Source organism: Photinus pyralis, unplaced genomic scaffold, assembly GCF_008802855.1.
Source record: "Photinus pyralis isolate 1611_PpyrPB1 unplaced genomic scaffold, Ppyr1.3 Ppyr1.4_LG1, whole genome shotgun sequence".
Taxonomy (NCBI): Eukaryota; Metazoa; Arthropoda; class Insecta; order Coleoptera; family Lampyridae; genus Photinus; species Photinus pyralis.
This window is the reverse complement of record NW_022170249.1, coordinates 6,533,882-6,552,871: the sequence shown is the minus strand read 5'-3', so window position 1 is coordinate 6,552,871 and position 18,990 is coordinate 6,533,882. Positions and strand designations below refer to the sequence as shown.

General features: G+C 38.5%; 1 protein-coding gene and 1 long non-coding RNA gene across 2 annotated transcripts; one reads left to right on the top strand and one right to left on the bottom strand.

Annotated features, from left to right (window-relative positions):
* The first annotated feature begins 3,825 nt into the window (after window positions 1-3,825).
* On the top strand, window positions 3,826-5,537 carry LOC116161791. The gene is made up of 4 exons (XR_004143429.1): window positions 3,826-4,111; window positions 4,660-4,966; window positions 5,023-5,387; window positions 5,434-5,537. It is a non-coding gene; the product is annotated as an uncharacterized LOC116161791 (long non-coding RNA).
* A 3,462-nt stretch (window positions 5,538-8,999) lies between these two features.
* LOC116169430 (uncharacterized protein F54H12.2-like) lies at window positions 9,000-10,118 on the bottom strand. The gene has a single exon (XM_031485556.1). It carries the CDS (start codon window positions 10,116-10,118, stop codon window positions 9,000-9,002), a length of 1,119 nt encoding a protein of 372 aa, XP_031341416.1.
* Window positions 10,119-18,990: the final 8,872 nt, after the last annotated feature.

Sequence of the window (18,990 nt, the reverse complement as noted above, 5' to 3'; positions counted from 1 at the left end):
ATGCACATTCAAAGTTTTTATAACAGCGCCGTTTCGAACATGAACTCGCGCTTTACACTGTCGTCTTCGGTCACATCGCCAAAACTCCGTTTCACCATCCGCTGATAATTTATCAAAAACGTAAATATACCCGTCACTATAAAACTTATCACGATTACGTTGAGATTGAATAGTCTCCATTTTCATACGAATACCTTAAATAGCCGTAGATGAACTGATTTGAAAATACTTTCGACATGATTTTATATTGCAAAGTAACTAATCATAAATATCTCATTAATTGACATTTCTATTGTAATTTACCTATTAATATGTATAGTCCAATTAGTGGAAATTTAACAAACAAGTAAATCTGCTTGCTTTTATATTAAAATCATCTAGTAATCAGAATGTAATTAGTGGAAATTAGCAAATAAATGCATTTGAATGACTTATATTGGAAATTACTTAGCATAAATGTCTCATTTGCGAGACTTTCTAAAATTAGTGGAAATGTAAGAAATAAATCTGCTTGCTTCTATATTGGAAATTCTAACTGCGTTTTGATTTTTGAGTTGACTAATATTTGACTAGTTGATTTATCAAGCGTTTATCCCTGCATTTAGGCAAAAGGTAGGTGGTGCGGGCGGTGGCCAGTTGTCCCGGCGGCCAGTTATCCCGGCGGCCAGTTATCCCGGCGGCCAGTTATCCCGGCGGCCAGTTGTCCCGGCGGCCAGTTGTCCCGGCGGCCAGTTGGCGGCGGCTAGTTGGCCGCGGCCAGTCGGCGGCGGCCAGTTGGGTCATCCCGCGGATCTAGCGAATATCGCATACTTAGCGACCATATTTCATTTCATTTATTATTATTTACCACGTTACATATCTGGTAGATGTGTTTGTGGCACGTCAAGCATAACATATAAAGTAATATAGGGTAAGTCGGGGGGAGATGGCCATAGTTTTATATCGTGCATGAAAATTTCACTAGAAACTGCAATAAAGAACCGCTCTTACATGGATATACTTCCTAAAGTATCGGCAATCTACATCCTGAGGTAAAAAGACTTTATTTAAAAAAAATGATTAAAATAAAAATCAAAAACGAAAACAATGCAATTGGCCATCTCTCCCCAACCTATCGGGTAAGATGGCCATACTACTAGGGGAAATATGGCCAGGGTACAAACGACAACGTAAGGTAAGTATTTATTGGTGCTAAAATGAAACATGAAATCATCATTAATTAATTCAAAAAATAAACAGTAAAAACCAGTAGGTAAGGAATAGTTTTGCCCTCTATTTTTTTCCTTCAATTTCATCTTACCACAATTTTGACAGTGGTCGCCAAAAGTGGTGCAGGTTTCGTGTAGCCAAAAGTTACAGCGAATGCATTGGATCCAGTCGACCGTTTTAGTCGTGGAGAAATAACACTCACCACATCCTACACATTCGTTTTCATTAAACTCTTCACCGGCACTATCAGAACTTTCAGCGAACACCACCTCCGCTTCATCGCTACTGGATGAGTCACGCATTGTTTTTCTCTTTTGAGACTTCGGTGTTTTCACCATCATTTTCTCTTTGGTTGGTTTCTTCTTTAATGATTTCTGCAAACATTCCTTACGATTTTCTGGCGATGTTAGAAGAGATGCAACTTGTTTTGCGCGCTTTTTGGCAGACTGTACCAGTACCGGTACTGGAGAGATTCCGTGGAGAAGTTTTGTCATTGGAGACTCTTCTGGAACGTGACGAATTTCTTTGGATGTACTAGGTTGCGGCTCATCTTTTTCTTCCCTAAGTTCTGTTCTTTCGGGTTTGTCAGGTAACGGGTCACGCAAATTTTTTGAATTAGGTTGTTTAGTCTTCTCGGGTACTGCATCATCAACGGGAACCGGCAGTTCGCCGTTGTCTGCAATAGCAAACGCAAAATCTGGAATCGCTTGTGGGTTAAATGGGAAAATCCCACATGCTCTAAAACCGGAAACCGCATTTTCATTAGATGCTGATTTGCCCCAACTTTCTTGCAGAAGTTGTCCAAACTGTTGTCTCGTGATGCGACGACCCGGATGATTTTTTAGCCACAGTCGGCAGGCGTTGTAAAAGTTGCCTTTAAGGGATTTAAACACCGCTCTATCAAGTGGCTGGAGATAATGTGTTGTGTGACTCGGCAGACATAATAGAATTATGTCATTGGAGTCACAAAAATTCAGCATTTCGATTGATGTGGAGTGTGAGCCGTGGCCATCCAAAATTAGCAGCACTTTCCCAGCTGGTTTTCGAGGAAGGAAGTGGTCCCTTAACCACTCCAGGAAAATGGTACTGTTGATATAGGCCGACTTCTGAGACATATACAGGATAGAACCAGGAGGCATATTGTCAGTAAACTCTGGTTTCTTGTTTTTACCTTTCATTATGCATGCTGGTGGTAAAACTGTCCCTTCAGCGTTACAGCAGCCTATGACGGTAATCGTCTCTCCTCTCTCAGTCGAAGTAACAGTTGAAACTGCTTTCGAACCCTTTGCTGCCAGGACATGTCCGGGCCTGCTGTTCAGCTGCAGACCAGATTCATCCATGTTATAAATGTGGCCTGGTTTATCAAACAAGTTATGCTCTTCGAGGGTGGTGCGGAGCAGTTCAAAGTACGCTTCAACTTCTTGGCGGTTCATAGCTTGAGATCGGGCAATGGAAACGCCTTCGGACTTTCTTACGGATATGTCAGGGTTTCTTCTCAAGAACGCATTTAGCCAGTCGTAGCCCGCTTTCTTGGTTTCATTATTGAAGCGATGTTTAATGCCAATCTGAGCAGCATATTCGTAAGCAATGCGACGTAGATCATCTCTTGTAAGAGGAAAACCCCGCCTTTGCATCAATTTCAGATGCTGTGAAAATCGGGCTTCATTATCCTTCCCTAGCATACAGTCAGGACCCATGCTGCCTTTCAGATGATTATTATTCTTTAAACGTCTCTCTAGGGTTTTTCGCGGTATGCCGAATGTCATGGAAGCCTGTCTGACGGAGGAATTGTTCTGGTTCACAGCTTCGATAGCAAGTATCAAATCATTTTGGCTCCAATTGCCACGGCATCGAACGTGCTTCGGGGTATACGTTCTTGGCATCTACGAAGAACAAAAATAATGCAATTAACTACATGGCCACCACACCCAGAGAAAACATGGCCATCTATCCCTTTTGTCTGGGAGAGATGGCCATAGCAGGTTTGCAGCGGCATAACTACAGCACCAACCGGAACTATAGGTTAGGATCATCTCTAAAGTTTCTACTTCCACAAAAAAAATACCTGCAGCATGAAACTAACATGTATCATATGCTATCATATAATGTTTTGTATGTGGTTGAAAAATATTCAAGCCAATGAAACAATTCAAAGTTATTTTATACTTACATTGAACAATCGTGGTGCGTAATACACATGCTACACAGCAAACTGATGCCACTAGGATCTATATTACAGCACCAGCAACGCCATCGATCGTTAAACATTGGAATTATTTGAGTGGGCCATCTTCCCCATATGGCCATCTTCCCCCGACTTACCCTACAAAGTAACATACAACATAAATACACATTATACGATACAATGATTTTACATTTAACATATACATAAATAATATTTTAGGTAGCTACATACATGTAAGCGTACAAAGTTTATAATATGTTTGTCGGTGATATTTGTGTGCTTAAAAACTCATTCACAGAATATAACGCTTTACTGGTAAGGAAACGCTTAACTTTGATTTTAAATTGTCTATAGCATACCTAGCATAGCGCTCTGTGTGGACTCGGCATTAGGCATTATGTACGCGATAAGAAAATTTCATAAATACATATACGGTCGTAAATTTACATTGCTCACGGATAATCAGCCTATCAAAACAATGCTTGGATCAAAAGCAAATTTACCTATCCTAACAGCATCACGTTTACAGAGATGGGCAGGCAAGGATTTAGCTCACGCAGATGCATTGTCCAGACTACTAAGTAAAGATATTGTATGGCGCATACGTAACTTTGCATCCAGAGTACCTGTCGGTACGAGAGGTTGGTAAAAGCCAGTCCTTCCGTATCCACCGCATCGACCACTGGTTGTATCTTGGTTATATAGTATTGTAAATATGTAAGTGTAAATAGAATTATTTATTTTGTATCGTCTACTTGTATGCCGCCCACAAAACCCTCGTTGAAGAGTGTTTTCTATTGTAATTTTTTGTTTTTGGGTCAAGCGACCATTATCTTTATAAGAGGTAAGTAAGTTAAGGTTTAAGTGGGTACGCAGAGTCTCCTAACATATGACTATTACATGGACATGCATTGGAATTTTCTATACTTGACCTTTGCATTCTAAAGTGACTTATGAAATCTACAATTTTCAGTTTTACAAATTTTTTAATTGGTTTAAGCTTACCATCCATAGTATAATGACAGATAACCTCTTCATAGTTTCGAAATGCATACCCTTTTGTATCTTTTTTTTTGTTGGTTATATAAATTAATTGTATAATATGAATCGTCTTCGCTGTCTGAATAATAATTGACGACTGCCGCGGTAACGCATGCAATCTTAGTAGTTAAATCCATGTTTATGTAAATGTGTGCAATGTACTAACATAAGCATAACCTCAATCAATAATTTGATTGAAACACAGGACCGTTCGTTTATTACAGATCGAATCTGTTAGTCTGGGCGAGTTATCCGAGCAATCCAGTTGGGTCAAGTTTATCACCCTGAATGAATAAACGTAAAGGCCTATGAATTGGTATTATATAATCCTGAAGATGACAGAAACTATATAATCCAACTAACTTCTACGGATTATGCAAAGGCGTACCAATGTACCTTTCTTTCAGAAAATTTAACACAATTTTCATTTTTTAGATGAATCTTTTGCAGCGTCCTTATTATTCCATGCACAATGCAGTAACAATATGGCCGATAGAACAGAAACTTCACAAGCCATTTCTAAAGACCACGGTAATGACAGAATTAATAATTATATCGACAACATTAATCGGTTACTTTATTTTTAGGCAACACCAAAACGAACGCGACGGATAATGAAATTTCAAGTAAAGTTTGGACCAAAGACAATGTTAATCAAGTTATGTAAGGAACACAGTGAAGAATTTCAATCCAAGTTAAAAAAAGTAGTGTGACAAAAAATTTCTACGGAATTATCAAACAGAGCAGGATTGCTATCAGTGCCCAGCAATGCGACACACAATGGAAAGGGTTAACAGTTATGTATAAAGGTGTGAGAGATCATAATAATACAAGCGGAAATAATGCAAAACACTACGGGAATATTACGATGTGTTAAATGAGATTTTACAGTCCAAACCAGAAATTACCCAAGTAGCAACATGCAGTGTGCGAGAAGGGCTAGTAAATGCAGGTTTGTAAAATATAATTTTATGGAATTATTATAAATAGCAAATCAGCAAATGCAGGCTTATCTGACAGAAATGCAGCACCATCTCCCACTTCAAAAAGGTCACTTTCGTCAACACCAGAAAATGAAACATTCATGCAACGACGAAAGCGCAACCCTGTAGAAACTCGCCACAAGGAAAGATTAGAGCGCCAAGAGCGATTTTTAAATTTACTTGAACGAATTACAGTTGTCATGGAAAAAGCAAATGAAACTCCTAAATAGTTAAAATTGCATTATTTTATTGTTTACTTTTTTGACATAATAAATATTTGTACTAGGGCAAGTTATTTACAATGCAGTTACGTTTTTCAACAGCTGCTGTAGCAATGTTCTCTCTACGTACGTCATTATAAATCTCATGTCTGTGTTCCTCTAATTCCATGTTAATATCCAAAATATCCTTGCCGTAGCCTCCATTTAATATACACATATGCAATATACAAGCTGAAATGGTCAACAATGAGTAGAACCACGACACTTCCGGCGCCATCTTGGATTTTATTCGCGGGGTCAATCAAGGTCAATTAAATTGATTGGTGGGGGCCGTCCACGTGGCCGGGGGTGTTTTTGGTTGATTTCGTGGAATTTGGACTTTGATTTGGTTAATTAATTAAAAATTGTGGGATTTTGGTCTTTATTGACATTTGATTTGATCGATTAATTTATTCGGTGGCTTAATTAATTTAATTCGCGGTTTGATTAATTTAATTCGCGGTTTGATTAATTTAATTCGCGGTTTGATTTCTTGGAATTTGTTCTAATTAATTTAATTCGCGGTTTGATTTCCTGGAATTTCCTTCGATTAATTTAATTCGCGGTTTGATTGATCTAATTAATTTAATTAGAAGGCATAATAAAGAAGCTAATTACACATATGTAGTAAATAATTGCACATATGTAATGAGTAATTACACACATGTAATTATCCTAAAATTAAAGACAAAATGGTCGCCAAAGGCGGGAAATTCAAATTTTTCTCTATCTCTATCCTCTCTCTCTCTCTCTCTCTCTCTTACTCAATGCGTTTATCTCTGTCTTACACATTGCACTTAGTTCACTTCACTTTTCTGAAATAGAAGCTAGAAATAAGCAAACATGTTTTAATTACCTATATTTATTGCAACAATGCCTAAATCCACAGAACATATGTACAAGCTTAAAAACTAAATATGTACACACTAAAAACTAACTTAAAACTAATATGTACAATCTAATCTAACTTAAAACTAATATTTACAAACTAACCTACCTTAACTTAGCTATTTTAAAAAATGTGATTGTATCTACCGGTTACCTCACCAACACGCACATGAAGGACATCGTATTTGTTTACTAAGTCCCGTACACTATCACTACAAAGCTCCAAAATAGCACTGGAGTGAACAGCTAATTGTGGGTAATCGGCGGCTCCATTCAGAGGGTTGTCATCAGCCCACGCAACTAGTTGCTGGACAGCCTCGGCACGAACACCTTGTTATGCAACTCTACGCGTTCCGTATTGAGGTACGCCGCTGAACGACGAAGGTTCCGCACCTCTTCCCGCTGATTTACCTGACGGGCATGAAGTGCTGTAACTTGATTCCCGAGTACTCTGGGTAAACACCCCCGTTGCACTCCAGTACTTAGTACGCTCCGCATGCATAACTCCCGCAAGGCCATTACATGGGGCCTCTGCAGCGGGACGGCTCGACACCCCAAGCCCGTTAGATAGTGCAGGACAGCATCTCCTGGCAACCGTTCAACATCCTCCGCTAGCTCCCTGAGGGCCTTGAGGTTAATTTTGGTAACTTGTTCGCTGTCCATTTCACAAAGAAACACGTTTAACAGAGTAACTACACACGAGTCGCGGACGGCGCTGCAATGTTAGTGGACACGATGCACGAAAAAAAAATGAGTAGCAAATTTCAGACATAATTTCGGGAAATGCAAATGAGAGTCCATGTACATTAAGGGTCCTATATTGTTCTGCTTGTTTACTTTTACTTTAAAACGAGAAATCCGTACTTAAGCCGATACTCATAAAAGGGCTACTAAGTAATATTGGATACCAGATGATTCCGGTTAATGGTCATTATATTGTACTATTTGATTGCTTTTCTGAAAACTAGAAATTTTGAATGCATTTGCAAATGAAAAATAAGCAAAGGCGTTTTAGCGCCAGGAGCACAGGTATTAGGGTAGGCGCCAGGATTAACTTCTTCTATGAATTGCACTATGATTTTAGCGGGAATCGTTTTTCGGTAGAAATTAGCATAATTGTGTCTACTGTAAGTCTTTTGTTAAAGAGTATAAGGGGTTCGTTTACAGTAAGTAGTGTTTACCTGAAACCGATCCTTTTCTTTCAATTTTACTTCTTTTAAATAAAACGCCCAAATTCATTTTCGTGTTTATTCTACAAATAAATTAAGCTTATAAAAAGTTGTGTTGTACAATAAATCAATTATATCATCATTACATTCTAAATCGTCATTAAACATATCCCTAAATTCATTAAGTGATAAACCATTTAATTTGAACAATAAATATAATATACAATATTGTCCGCAATAAGTTGATAAGGGGTGCTGGATCACTTTCGTGTTAAACGTGAAGTGCCGCGTATGTTTTTTCAAAAATTTGAGATGTAATCCGCTTGGGGGTCGACCAAATGAATCGAAATATTCTCCATTTCCATCTTTATCTATATAAATTGCGTTCCAATGTTCCCCTGACCGTGTTGAGACGTCTGTATTGACAATTGTAGCGAAGGGGCGTCGTACACTTGTACGTAGGAGTTCATTTGATGCGAAAACAGCACGCGCAGCCTTCTTCTGAATCAGATTCAACGATCGTTGAAGTTCTAGGGTATTCATTGATGGAATCAATTTGTGCCCATTCGTACAAAATTAATGCATTTTCTTGAGCGCACATAAACGTGTTCTCTGCGTGATTGAGGCAGCGCAATCCACTATGGTTTTTCTTTAACTTCTTTAGGGACGGACACCCAACGTCTTCCAGATTAATTACAAACTTGTCGAGGAAATTTAACAAGTACTGCTTCTCCACTCCTTTGACGTATACTCTATTGAAGGGTTGAAGTAATGTACGTACTTCTTCTTCAAAGTTCTCGAATGTAATGTAGCCGAAGTCCCATTTCAATCCATGATAACAGTCTTCTAAGAATTTGATTTCTTTTTTCATAGATGATGTTACACTATAATTGGTGGGCGGTTTAATCAGTAAAGTTGTGCAACTAGGTCCCTCTGACGAGACGATTGATATTTCTTTCGGAATAAACTCCTTTAAACTGCCACGGAATCCTTGAAAGTCGACGTAAGCGTCCATCACATGTAACATCGTCTTATAAACTGCGGTGATTAATTATAACATTATAATTTTATTCCTTCTGTCATGCGCACTAGCTTTTTTTCCAAAATAGGGGAGATGATGTAATCAAGTTGATGAATTCGTCTTTGGAAACGGGCGGCATCTATTGCGTACTGCATCCAAGGTCCTTTTCTAGCTTGGTGGTGTGCATGTGGCCATGTAGAGATGTAATGTACACTATTCCGGGAGTCGTCAAAAGAAACTTTTTTAAATGTTAAAGTCTGCGATGACATTTCGGTGTTTGTCTATCTCTACCACATTGTCGAATTCAGCGTATACGAGGCAATTCACTGTCTCAGTCAATGCGTCTTGAAAGCCAACTTCGATGCGGAGAGAACCGTTCTTCACCAAGTTCCAATGAGTTGTGGCGTTTGCGGATAAATCCGGCGTTAAATCGAAAGGCATTAAACAGTACCCGTGCGGGTAATCCAATCGTGATACGTTATTTCCCTCGTTCAAAAAATGTATTCCACTTCCAGAAAATAATGTGTGGTAGGCCCTTACGTATAATCCTTCCTGAGTGAAATCTGGTTGTAAAGGTTTTGACGGAATTTGTTGACCATCAATGTACAAAGACATGTAATTAATCTTGTAATGATGGAAGTTGAACGGATTAGAGGCGTATTCACCGTTAAACGCTTTATTCGAAACAAAACCAATTATGCAACGTTTTGGTAGTTGTCCAAGGAACACGTTGTCCAATGATTTGCGTTGAAGGCCTGCGGGAATGGTCAGCACTTTCACATCCGCTCGACTAATAGGATATTTTGCCGGAGTGGTTTCTAATGCTTTTGTGTGGGCGAGAAGAACTACCGGATTAATTTTCATTCTTCTAACCAGCAAGCTGGCGTCCACAATTTTCACTTTGTATGTTGATCCAGAAGCGGCCATTAAACTGAAGGAGTCTCTTGTTCGAACAAACTTTACTTTCATTTCAACACCATTTATGAGGAACTTTTCTTGATTGAATAAATCCGCGTGCACATGTCCAATCATTTCCACCATTTTGCCTAGTTTTGTGGAATTTTGACGAGTGGTGAAACCCTTGTTATCGGTTGTTAATGCGTCCATTTGCTTCGGAGTATCATTATGCCATAACGAGCACCCCAGATGAGTTGCTTTGGCTTCAGACCCATAATTCAACAGTGTTTCAATGTATGCACGATACGCATAAGTATTACTTGGTGGTGACACTAATTTCTGATTCAAACATACTTCCACTTGACTGAACAGCGTATGTAACCAATTGTTGGCAGGTGCTACAACATCTTCTGTACTCAATGCAGTGTCATCTTGTTTTAGAATTTTCGCCGTAACGTAGAGCATAGTATGACTTAAATCGAGGTAATCATTTCCATTTCCGGGGACCACGAATTCAATCGGAGCGTCGTCTGATAGTGATGATAAAGGTTTGTAAAACACCCATTCTCCACCTTCGATACTGGTTTGTGTTGCGGGAAGTGCAAATAAATCCAACTCAGACTTGATACATTCACATGACTGTGCGTGAAGGAACGCCATTCTTTGAGAAAATGTCGCTGAATTTTAGTTTAACAACTTTTCTCTTAGGAGCTTTTTTCACCCTTGTAGTTTTCTTCTCCGCGGCAACTTTATACTGACCGTAATCGATCATGTGTGGTCTTTTATAACCAGATCCACGCATTAACGTATCAATTTTTTCATCGGCTTTTCGTTTAAGGTTTCTTCCTGCTTCTCCAATTCGCTCTTGAAACGCTTCTTTGATTGGTTTATCTTCAATTATGTCTCCTAGTACATTTGTACCAGTTCTTAAAGCTTCTTTTCCCACAGCGCGCATTCCCGATTTAAACAAGGGTAATATGGAACGGAACACTCCGCCCAGCCAGCTCCCAATCCCATGACCTCTTTGGTACGGCACACCTCTATAAATCGTGCCAATACCAGACCCCGCCTGATTTACGTAGTATTGTTGGTACGGACAGTCCATTTCTTAAAATGTAGTTTTAAGCTCAATGTTCCAAACTCGAATGGCATAGAAGCGCCTGTATCGGTCCTTATATTTATCTCGATATTTTCAAACTCCTTCGTCATCACAGGCATATAGTGCGTCGGCGAAAACACTACGTCTTTATGACTTCCATAAATGTAATTTTCGGCGGTAATATTAACTAATCTCATCAGTGGTGATAGCACATCTCCTACGATTTGTGGTTCCACAATGTCACAATAAATGAACATCTGTGAGGGTAAGCCTGACCAAATACTTGCGGGATGTGGTGGTATGGGATCACGTACAATATTTTGTTCTGGTCGATACCCAAGCTGTAAAGCTAATCTTTCGGAAAAACCTAGTACTGAGAGAGGCATCCGCAATGCAACCTCCACACGTTTAGTGATCCTGTGATATTTTATTGTGATTAACTTTCCTAAATTTTCATGGTTGTTTATTTCTTTAAGAATATCTTCAATATTTTCGTAATTACCAGCATCAAGTCTGATCACGTACCATCCTCTGTTTTTATACATAGAGGAACCGAAATTATTACGGAAAAATGTCGATGCACTTTCTAAAACTTTATTTAACGGAACTTCATTTATTGGGGAGTCTCTGTAGTAAATTAAATTATCTGATTCACTGATGGACGCAAACGCACAAGGATATTGTATTTCTGCTATACCCACGGCCCAACTACCACTTAATCTTATACGTTTTGGCAACTGTGTAACAAAATGCGAAGTTGTATTGGTAGGAAAATAATCAAGTGAGCTGTTGCTTAACAAGGTAATGTAGAATTCTTCTTCCATTTTTATATGTTTTTGAGTTCTGCCGCAGAAATCCAAGAATTGAATTTGTCACTATAACCTCGCCACTTCACTAAATATTTTTTGTTTTTTCCTCTCCCTTTTTCTTCCAAAATCTCGTCAATTTTAAATACTGTATCTTCGTCTATCGTAACAGCCTGCAGTTCTTCCTCATAAAAAGTCCCTTCTATATCTTCACCGCTTAAATCCACTATTCTGTACACAGGCGGACGTCTCTTTATAACTTTAATAATTTTAAACACCTCTTGACTAAAGTTACTCTCATATCCCTTTTCAAAATGATATTTGGTTCTGGTGATTCTCACGTGTTGTCCCACTTTATATATAGGTCGAGTTTCTTTACCAAAACCCTTCGCGTAGAGGTTCTGCCAAACTTTCAAAATGTTTTCTTCGTTCACATCATCAGGCGCCATCTTGATCGAAGAATGATAGGATTTGTTATATGCAGACACCAAATCTTGTAGAACGTCCACGTATTTGAATGTGTTCTTATATGTAAAGTAGCGGTGCATTTTCGTCTTTAATGTGCGATTCAGCCGTTCGATTATGCAAGCTTTTACGTCGGGATTATGGGTTACATAATAATTTATATTGTATTTTTTAAAAAATTGTTGTACGCTTGCTGCCACAAACTCTTTTCCTTTATCAGTTTGTATATTTTCAGGTGTATTGTCACATTCTTCAAAAATGGACGAAAACGCCTCAATTATAGAATTTGCGGTTTTTTGCTTGAGAGGTCTTGCCCATGCTTTCTTACTGAATACGTCAATGACCGTTAATATGTAATTATAGCCTCTGTTGTTTTTCGCTAGGCTTCTCATATCACAAAGATCGGCTTGCCATAATTCAAACATGTTGTTAACTATGTATTTGTTGCGTTGAAATTTTCTTTTAACGGGCTTGTGCACAGTATATGCTTCTTGTTTTTGTAACCATGCTTTTACATCCTCAGTTGAATATCTATTTTTTAACGCTGAAGACAAGGAGGAAACTCCACCGAATCCGGCAGGATGTGAAGGATCATAATATATGCTTTCCATCTACTTAAAGTTTAAAGGTTTTCCATGCGGGAATATGCAATCGTTTAGAAGTATTCCATCCACCTCGCTGTAGCCCACCAGAACTTTTGGAACGTTTTCTCGTATCCGGTTGCTTAAGTGCACTTCTCGTCCGTTTTGCGGTAACGTCTTGAACAGGGTTCACAGTAATTTTTGGGCGTTTCGAAATAATATCTTCGGTTTTTACAACACTTTGTTTTTTGCCAATAAATTCTTGAGGAACATTAATTTCTTTTACGAAATCTGCAAACTGTCGGCCACCTTCTGGATTTGTTGATTGACGCGGTCTTACTGTGTCGTGTATTAAGTCAATAATATTCGATGACGGGATTACTTCGCCTTTTATTGTGACAATTCCTCTATTGTCCCATAAAATATCACCCGAAGCGTTGAGTATTCGTAGAAAACTTTCGGCTTTTTTCTTAAAAGTTTGTGGCATTGAAGCTATTATTTCATCTTGTGATATTCCCGTAGGCTTTGTTTCAATTGCTATGCTTACAGGTTTTCGCATTTGTTCCGAAAAATGTAAATATTTTTGTAAAACTTGAGAATACTGTTGCCACTTTTCATACGGACTTAAGTTAGAACTTAATACTTGGGACATTTCATCATCAATTTGCGATAAAACATCGTCTTTCCTAGTTTCACCAGCTTTAATTCGTTGCATAACTTCCTGCGGCACGAGTAACATTTTCTTTGCGTGTTCCATGATTATTGAAAAAGACTTCCGAGTAAGCCACCAAGTAACGGACCTAGCACAAATGGCAAGAATGCACCTCCGTTTTGAATTAGTATCTGTTTCTTCTTTTTTATCTTTTCACGGGACGTTACCATACGCCGTAAGATGGTTTTATGACGAGCGAGACTTCGCTTCTGATCAGCGGTCAAATCGACTTGTCCTTTTAAAGTGTTGTAAATACACTCACATATGCATTCAATTTGATTGTCGTCCAAACATTTTATCAACGCTAACCGCTCCTTTGGTCCCAATTTTGAGAGAGCACGAAGCAACTCGGAATGTTTCGTCAACTTTGAAACCATTATGAATGTACCAATTGCTCAAGATTCAAACCTTTAATACCCTTTTTTGGTATATATACCACACAAGCGCCATCTTCTTCAAATATCGATGTTCTATAGCGGAAAACATCCGGTGTACTTTGTTTTAAATCGAATAACAGATATCCGTGGGGTTTAGACGTTGCATCATTATACGCTTCTTCTAAAAATTTGGAGTTTTCAGGGCAAATTTGCCGCGTTAAATGCTTTATTTGTGCCCGATCTCGGGGATTTTTGAATAAAATAATGTAGTGTGCATTTAAAGATATATCTCTCTGTCCTTTTCCTTGATGAAATATGTTTTGGGTTAGAAAGAAAACACTGAGGTTACGATGATGACATCCTTTTGTAAAAAATGTCAACAATAGCTCCATTTGATTCACGCATTAAATCATCAATAATTATCAGTACAGGTTTTAAGCCATCGAAACTGGACATATCGGGTAAGCCTTGATGGAATTCAACACCTTTTAGATCTTCGTACAATGACTGCCATTCCCCGTAATGCCAAACTATTTTTTCAAACAGTACAGAGCAGATGTTTGTTATATTTTTTAGAAAGTTTACAATAAAATAACTCTTTCCCGACCCGCTTGGGCCACTTACAAGAGCGGAAAATGGATGAAGAAATTTATTTTCCATTGTAATGTCTCGAAGTATAACACCAAACTGATTAAAAGAATGTAGAACTTACATTTATATTTATTTACATTTATTTGTACAAGAACCTATCATCATAAGTTTGCATATAATCCTCTATCTTATCAATCACAAAATACGGATACTTATGGACTAATTCATGTATAACTAAAGGTTCAGTAGTTAAATTTGTTAGCAAATCGTTATAACTCACATCTTTTTGCTGACGTCTATCCAGAATGTCCACAACTTTTTCTACAAAGTTTTTGAAAGGACAATCATTACCTTCCAAATAATTACCCAAATAATTAAGCTTCTGACGTAAGTAGTCTGCCATAGCGATCACTTTTTCCAGGGTGACGAGTCCCAAGTACAGTTCACAGTGGATTTCTTTCTTCGAAATGATACGCGAAGCTTTATATTTTCTGCAGCACCGTACATGAAAATCTTCTAGATCGAAAGTTTCATCTTCTTCCTCGCGCTTTACTGCTCCGACGATGTCTTCTAATTCGCTTAAAAAACTCTCGAAGGCACTCTTTGAAAAATATATGCTCCGATCCTTGCCTTGTATCTTGACACAGGGGCAATCTTCAAATACGTCTAGACCCACTTTCAGGATTTTGGATCCACTATTATTTAGATTAAATGTCGACTCACTGAGTAATTGCTGTCGTTCTTTATCCATAAACTTGTTATGTATGCGCTTACGGTCTTGTGTTGATAAACAGAAATCTTCGTGTCTGGGCACTGGATTATTGTAAGATGAGATGTTGTATTCCTTCATAACATCCCTGTCGAATGCTCGGTGATCATCCTCTGTGTAGCAGAATTCTGGCGATGATGCAATAGGCTTGTAGTAATTGAGTGTCGTCGACAACTTTTCAGCAGTACGAGGATCTCTGGGGTTTGTTGATGGACGAGAATAAGGTTTGCTGTACGAAAACATAATCTGTAACGAAATGTAAAATTAGAAAATAATTGCAACAATTTAATTACCAATTATATCAAAAAAACAGAGGCGATTGAACTTACTTGTAACTTTGAACTAGTACACTGACACAATATCACGTTGAACACTGAACTGAACACAAATGAGAACGAGTCGCAACCTCACCAGCTTTATAAACACCGCGTAACTGTAAATCTAATACGTCACTATAATCGCGAATTAAATTAAAAAGATGAGTCATAGTTGTGCAGGTGACGATGAGTCATGACGAGAACAAAAGAAAATGATTGATGTGGTGCCATAAAGACGACCACAAACACAAAAGATGTGGTTATTCATGCGGCAAACAGGTTTAGCGAGGTATGAGTCATACTTGTGCAGGTGTCCTGAACAAAAAGAAAGCACTTATCCGCTCAACGTGAACTAAATGCCGTTCCATGTAACCGGAAGTAGAAACAAAAGAAATGATTGACGTGGTGCCATAAAGACGACCACAAGAACAAAAGATGTGGTTATTCATGCGGCAAACAGGTTTAGCGAATTATGAAGTCATGCATTTTAAACAATAGATCGTTGTTTTAACAAGCGGAAAACCGGTTTAGGAGAACAATAGCGTTCGGTAATTTTCTGAAGGACCGGATTCTATTTACCTGCTCTGATATAAAAATCTTATTTTCGGGGACTCGGAATTACTGCGTTTTTACATTTGTTACGTGCGTATTTTTCGAGTTTTTACGTGATCTTTGTGTTTGTGCTTTGTGTGTATTTTAACTTACATCATGTCGACGAACAACCATAACATTCATTGCCGTTTCCGATACCTAGCTACGATTCTGTAAGTACAAAACTTATTGTAAAATATTTACCATTTAAACAGCTGTTTATTTGAAGGAGTGACACCGATTCTGAAGATGAAGACATCTTCGATCGTCAGACGGTGATAATCGACATTAATGAACGAAACGAAGATTTGAGTTTGAAATCCCAATGGATTTTGTACTGAAGAGCGCATTCAATTGCCGTTTCCATAACCTAGCTACGATCTGTAAGTAACAAAACTTATTGTAAAATATTTACCATTTAACAGCTGTTTATTTGAAGGAGTGACACCGATTCTGAAGATGAAGACATCTCGATCGTCAGACGGTGGTTCGACATTAATGATTCGAAACGAAATTTGGAGCTTGAAATCCCCAATGGATTTTTTACTGAAGAGCGGGAAGAGTGATGTTAATATGTACAAGCGAATAATAGTACATTGCAAATAAACGTAATGAAAAAACTTATTTTATACACATTTCATGTCCAGCTCCTATTTTAGAATGTGAACTTTTTTTCGATTTCATATTTCATTGCCAACTTTTTTCAAGGTCACTTTTTTTTTGGAGTGTCACGTTTCATTTTCAAGGTCAGCTCGGTTTTTGGCTCAAATTTCATTTGGTGTCAAATTACATTTTGAAGGTTAACTTTTTTTCGGGCTCATATTTCATTCCCAACGGAAATGGAAATGATTACCTAGATCTAAGTCACACAATGCTCTACGTTACGGCGAAAATTGTAAAACAAGATGACACGCACTTGGGTGCTGACGATGTGGTAGCTCCTGTTAACAATTGGCTGCATACATTGTATAGTCAAGTGGAAGTATGCTTGAATCAGAAATTAGTGTCACCACCAAGCAATACTTATGCGTATCGTGCATACATTGAAACTCTGTTAAATTATGGCTCTGAAGCTAAAACAACTCATCTGGGGTGTTCCTTATGGCATAACGATACTCCAAAGCAAATGGATACATTAACAGCTGATAACAAAGGTTTCGCTATTCGTCAAAATACCACAAAGCTCGGTAAAATGGTGGAAATGGTTGGTCATGTGCACGCTGACTTATTTAATCAAGAAAAGTTTCTCATAAATGGAGTTGAAATGAAAGTAAAATTTGTTCGAACAAGAGACACCTTTAGTTTAATGGCTGCTGCTGGTTCAACATACAGAGTGAAAATTGTGGATGCCAGTTTACTGGTTAGAAGAATGAAGATTAATCCTGTAGTTCTTCTTGCGCACACAAAAGCATTAGAAACCACTGCAGCCAAATATCCTATTACTAGATCGGATGTGAAGGTGCTAACGATTCCCGCAGGTGTGCAACGCAAATCGTTGGATAATGTCTTCCTTGGACAACTACCAAAACGCTGCATAATTGGTTTTGTGTCGAATAGAGCGTTTAACGGAGAATACGCTTCCAATCCCTTCAACTTTCATCATTACAAGATTAATTATATGTCTCTGTACATTGATGGGCAGCAAATTCCATCAAAACCGTTACAACCAGATTTCACTCAAGAAGGATTATACGTAAGGGCCTACCACACTTTATTTTCTGGAACTGGAATACATTTTTTGAACGAAGGAAATAACGTATCACGTTTAGACTATCCGCACGGATACTGCCTAATGACTTTCGATTTAACGCCGGATTTATCCGCAAACGCCACAACTCATTGGAACTTGGTAAAGAACGGTTCTCTTCGTATCGAAGTTGGTTTCCAAGACGCTCTGACTGAGACGGTGAATTGTCTCGTGTACGCAGAATTTGACAACGTTATTGAAATTGATAAACATCGAAATGTCATCGCAGACTTTAACATTTAAAAAAGTTTCTTTTGACGAGTCCCGGAATACAGTGCGTCACATAATTGCATGGCCACATGCTCATCATCAAGCTAGAAAAGGACCTTGGATGCAGTACGCAAGAGATGCCGCACGTTTCCAAAGACGCATTCATCAACTTGATTACATCATTTCCCCTGTGTTGGAAAAAAAGCTACTGCGCAGCGCATGACAGAAGGGATAAAATTATAATACTTTATTACGGATCCTCAGTTTATTAGAAAATGTTTCATGTGATGGATGCCTACGTTGATTTTCAAGGATTCCGCGGAAGCTTAAAGGAATTCATTCCGAAAGAAATATCTATCGTTTCGTCGGAGGGGCCCAGTTGCACAACTTTACTTATGAAGCCGCCCGCCAATTATACTGTAACCTCATCGATGAAAAAAGAAATCAAATTCTTAGAAGACTGTTATCATGGCTTGAAATGGAATTCCGGGTACATTAGATACGAGGACCTTGAAGAAGAACTACGTACGTTACTTCAGCCCTTCAATAGAATATACGTAAAAGGAGTGGAGAAGCAATACCTACTGAATTTCCTTGACAAGTTTGTAATTAATTTAGAAGACGTGGGATGCCCTTCGCTAAAGAAGTTAAAGAAAAGTCATAGCGGTGTAAGGTGCCTCAATCATGCGGAGAACACGCTTATGTGCGCTCAAGAAAATGCCTTAATATTACACGAGTGGGCACAAATTGATTCAACAAATGAATACCCTAGAACTTCAACGAGCGTTGAATCTGATTCAGAAGAAGGCTGCGCGTGCTGTTTTCGCATCAGATGAACTTATACGAGCAAGTGTACGTCGGCCATTTGCTGCAATTGTCAATACAGATGTTTCAACACGCACGGGGCAACACTGGAACGGAATTTACATAGATGAAGATGGAAATGGAGAATATTTCGATTCATTCGGACGACCACCTACCGGATTACATTTAAAATTTTTGAAAAAACACGCCCGGAAATTCACCTTTAATTCGCGCGTGTTGCAGCATCCTTTATCAACTTATTGTGGAC

Excerpts from the sequence above, each read along its gene's own strand:
- LOC116169430 (XM_031485556.1), bottom strand. The coding sequence starts at position 10,118 with ATGCTCTACGTTACGGCGAAAATTCTAAAACAAGATGACACTGCATTG.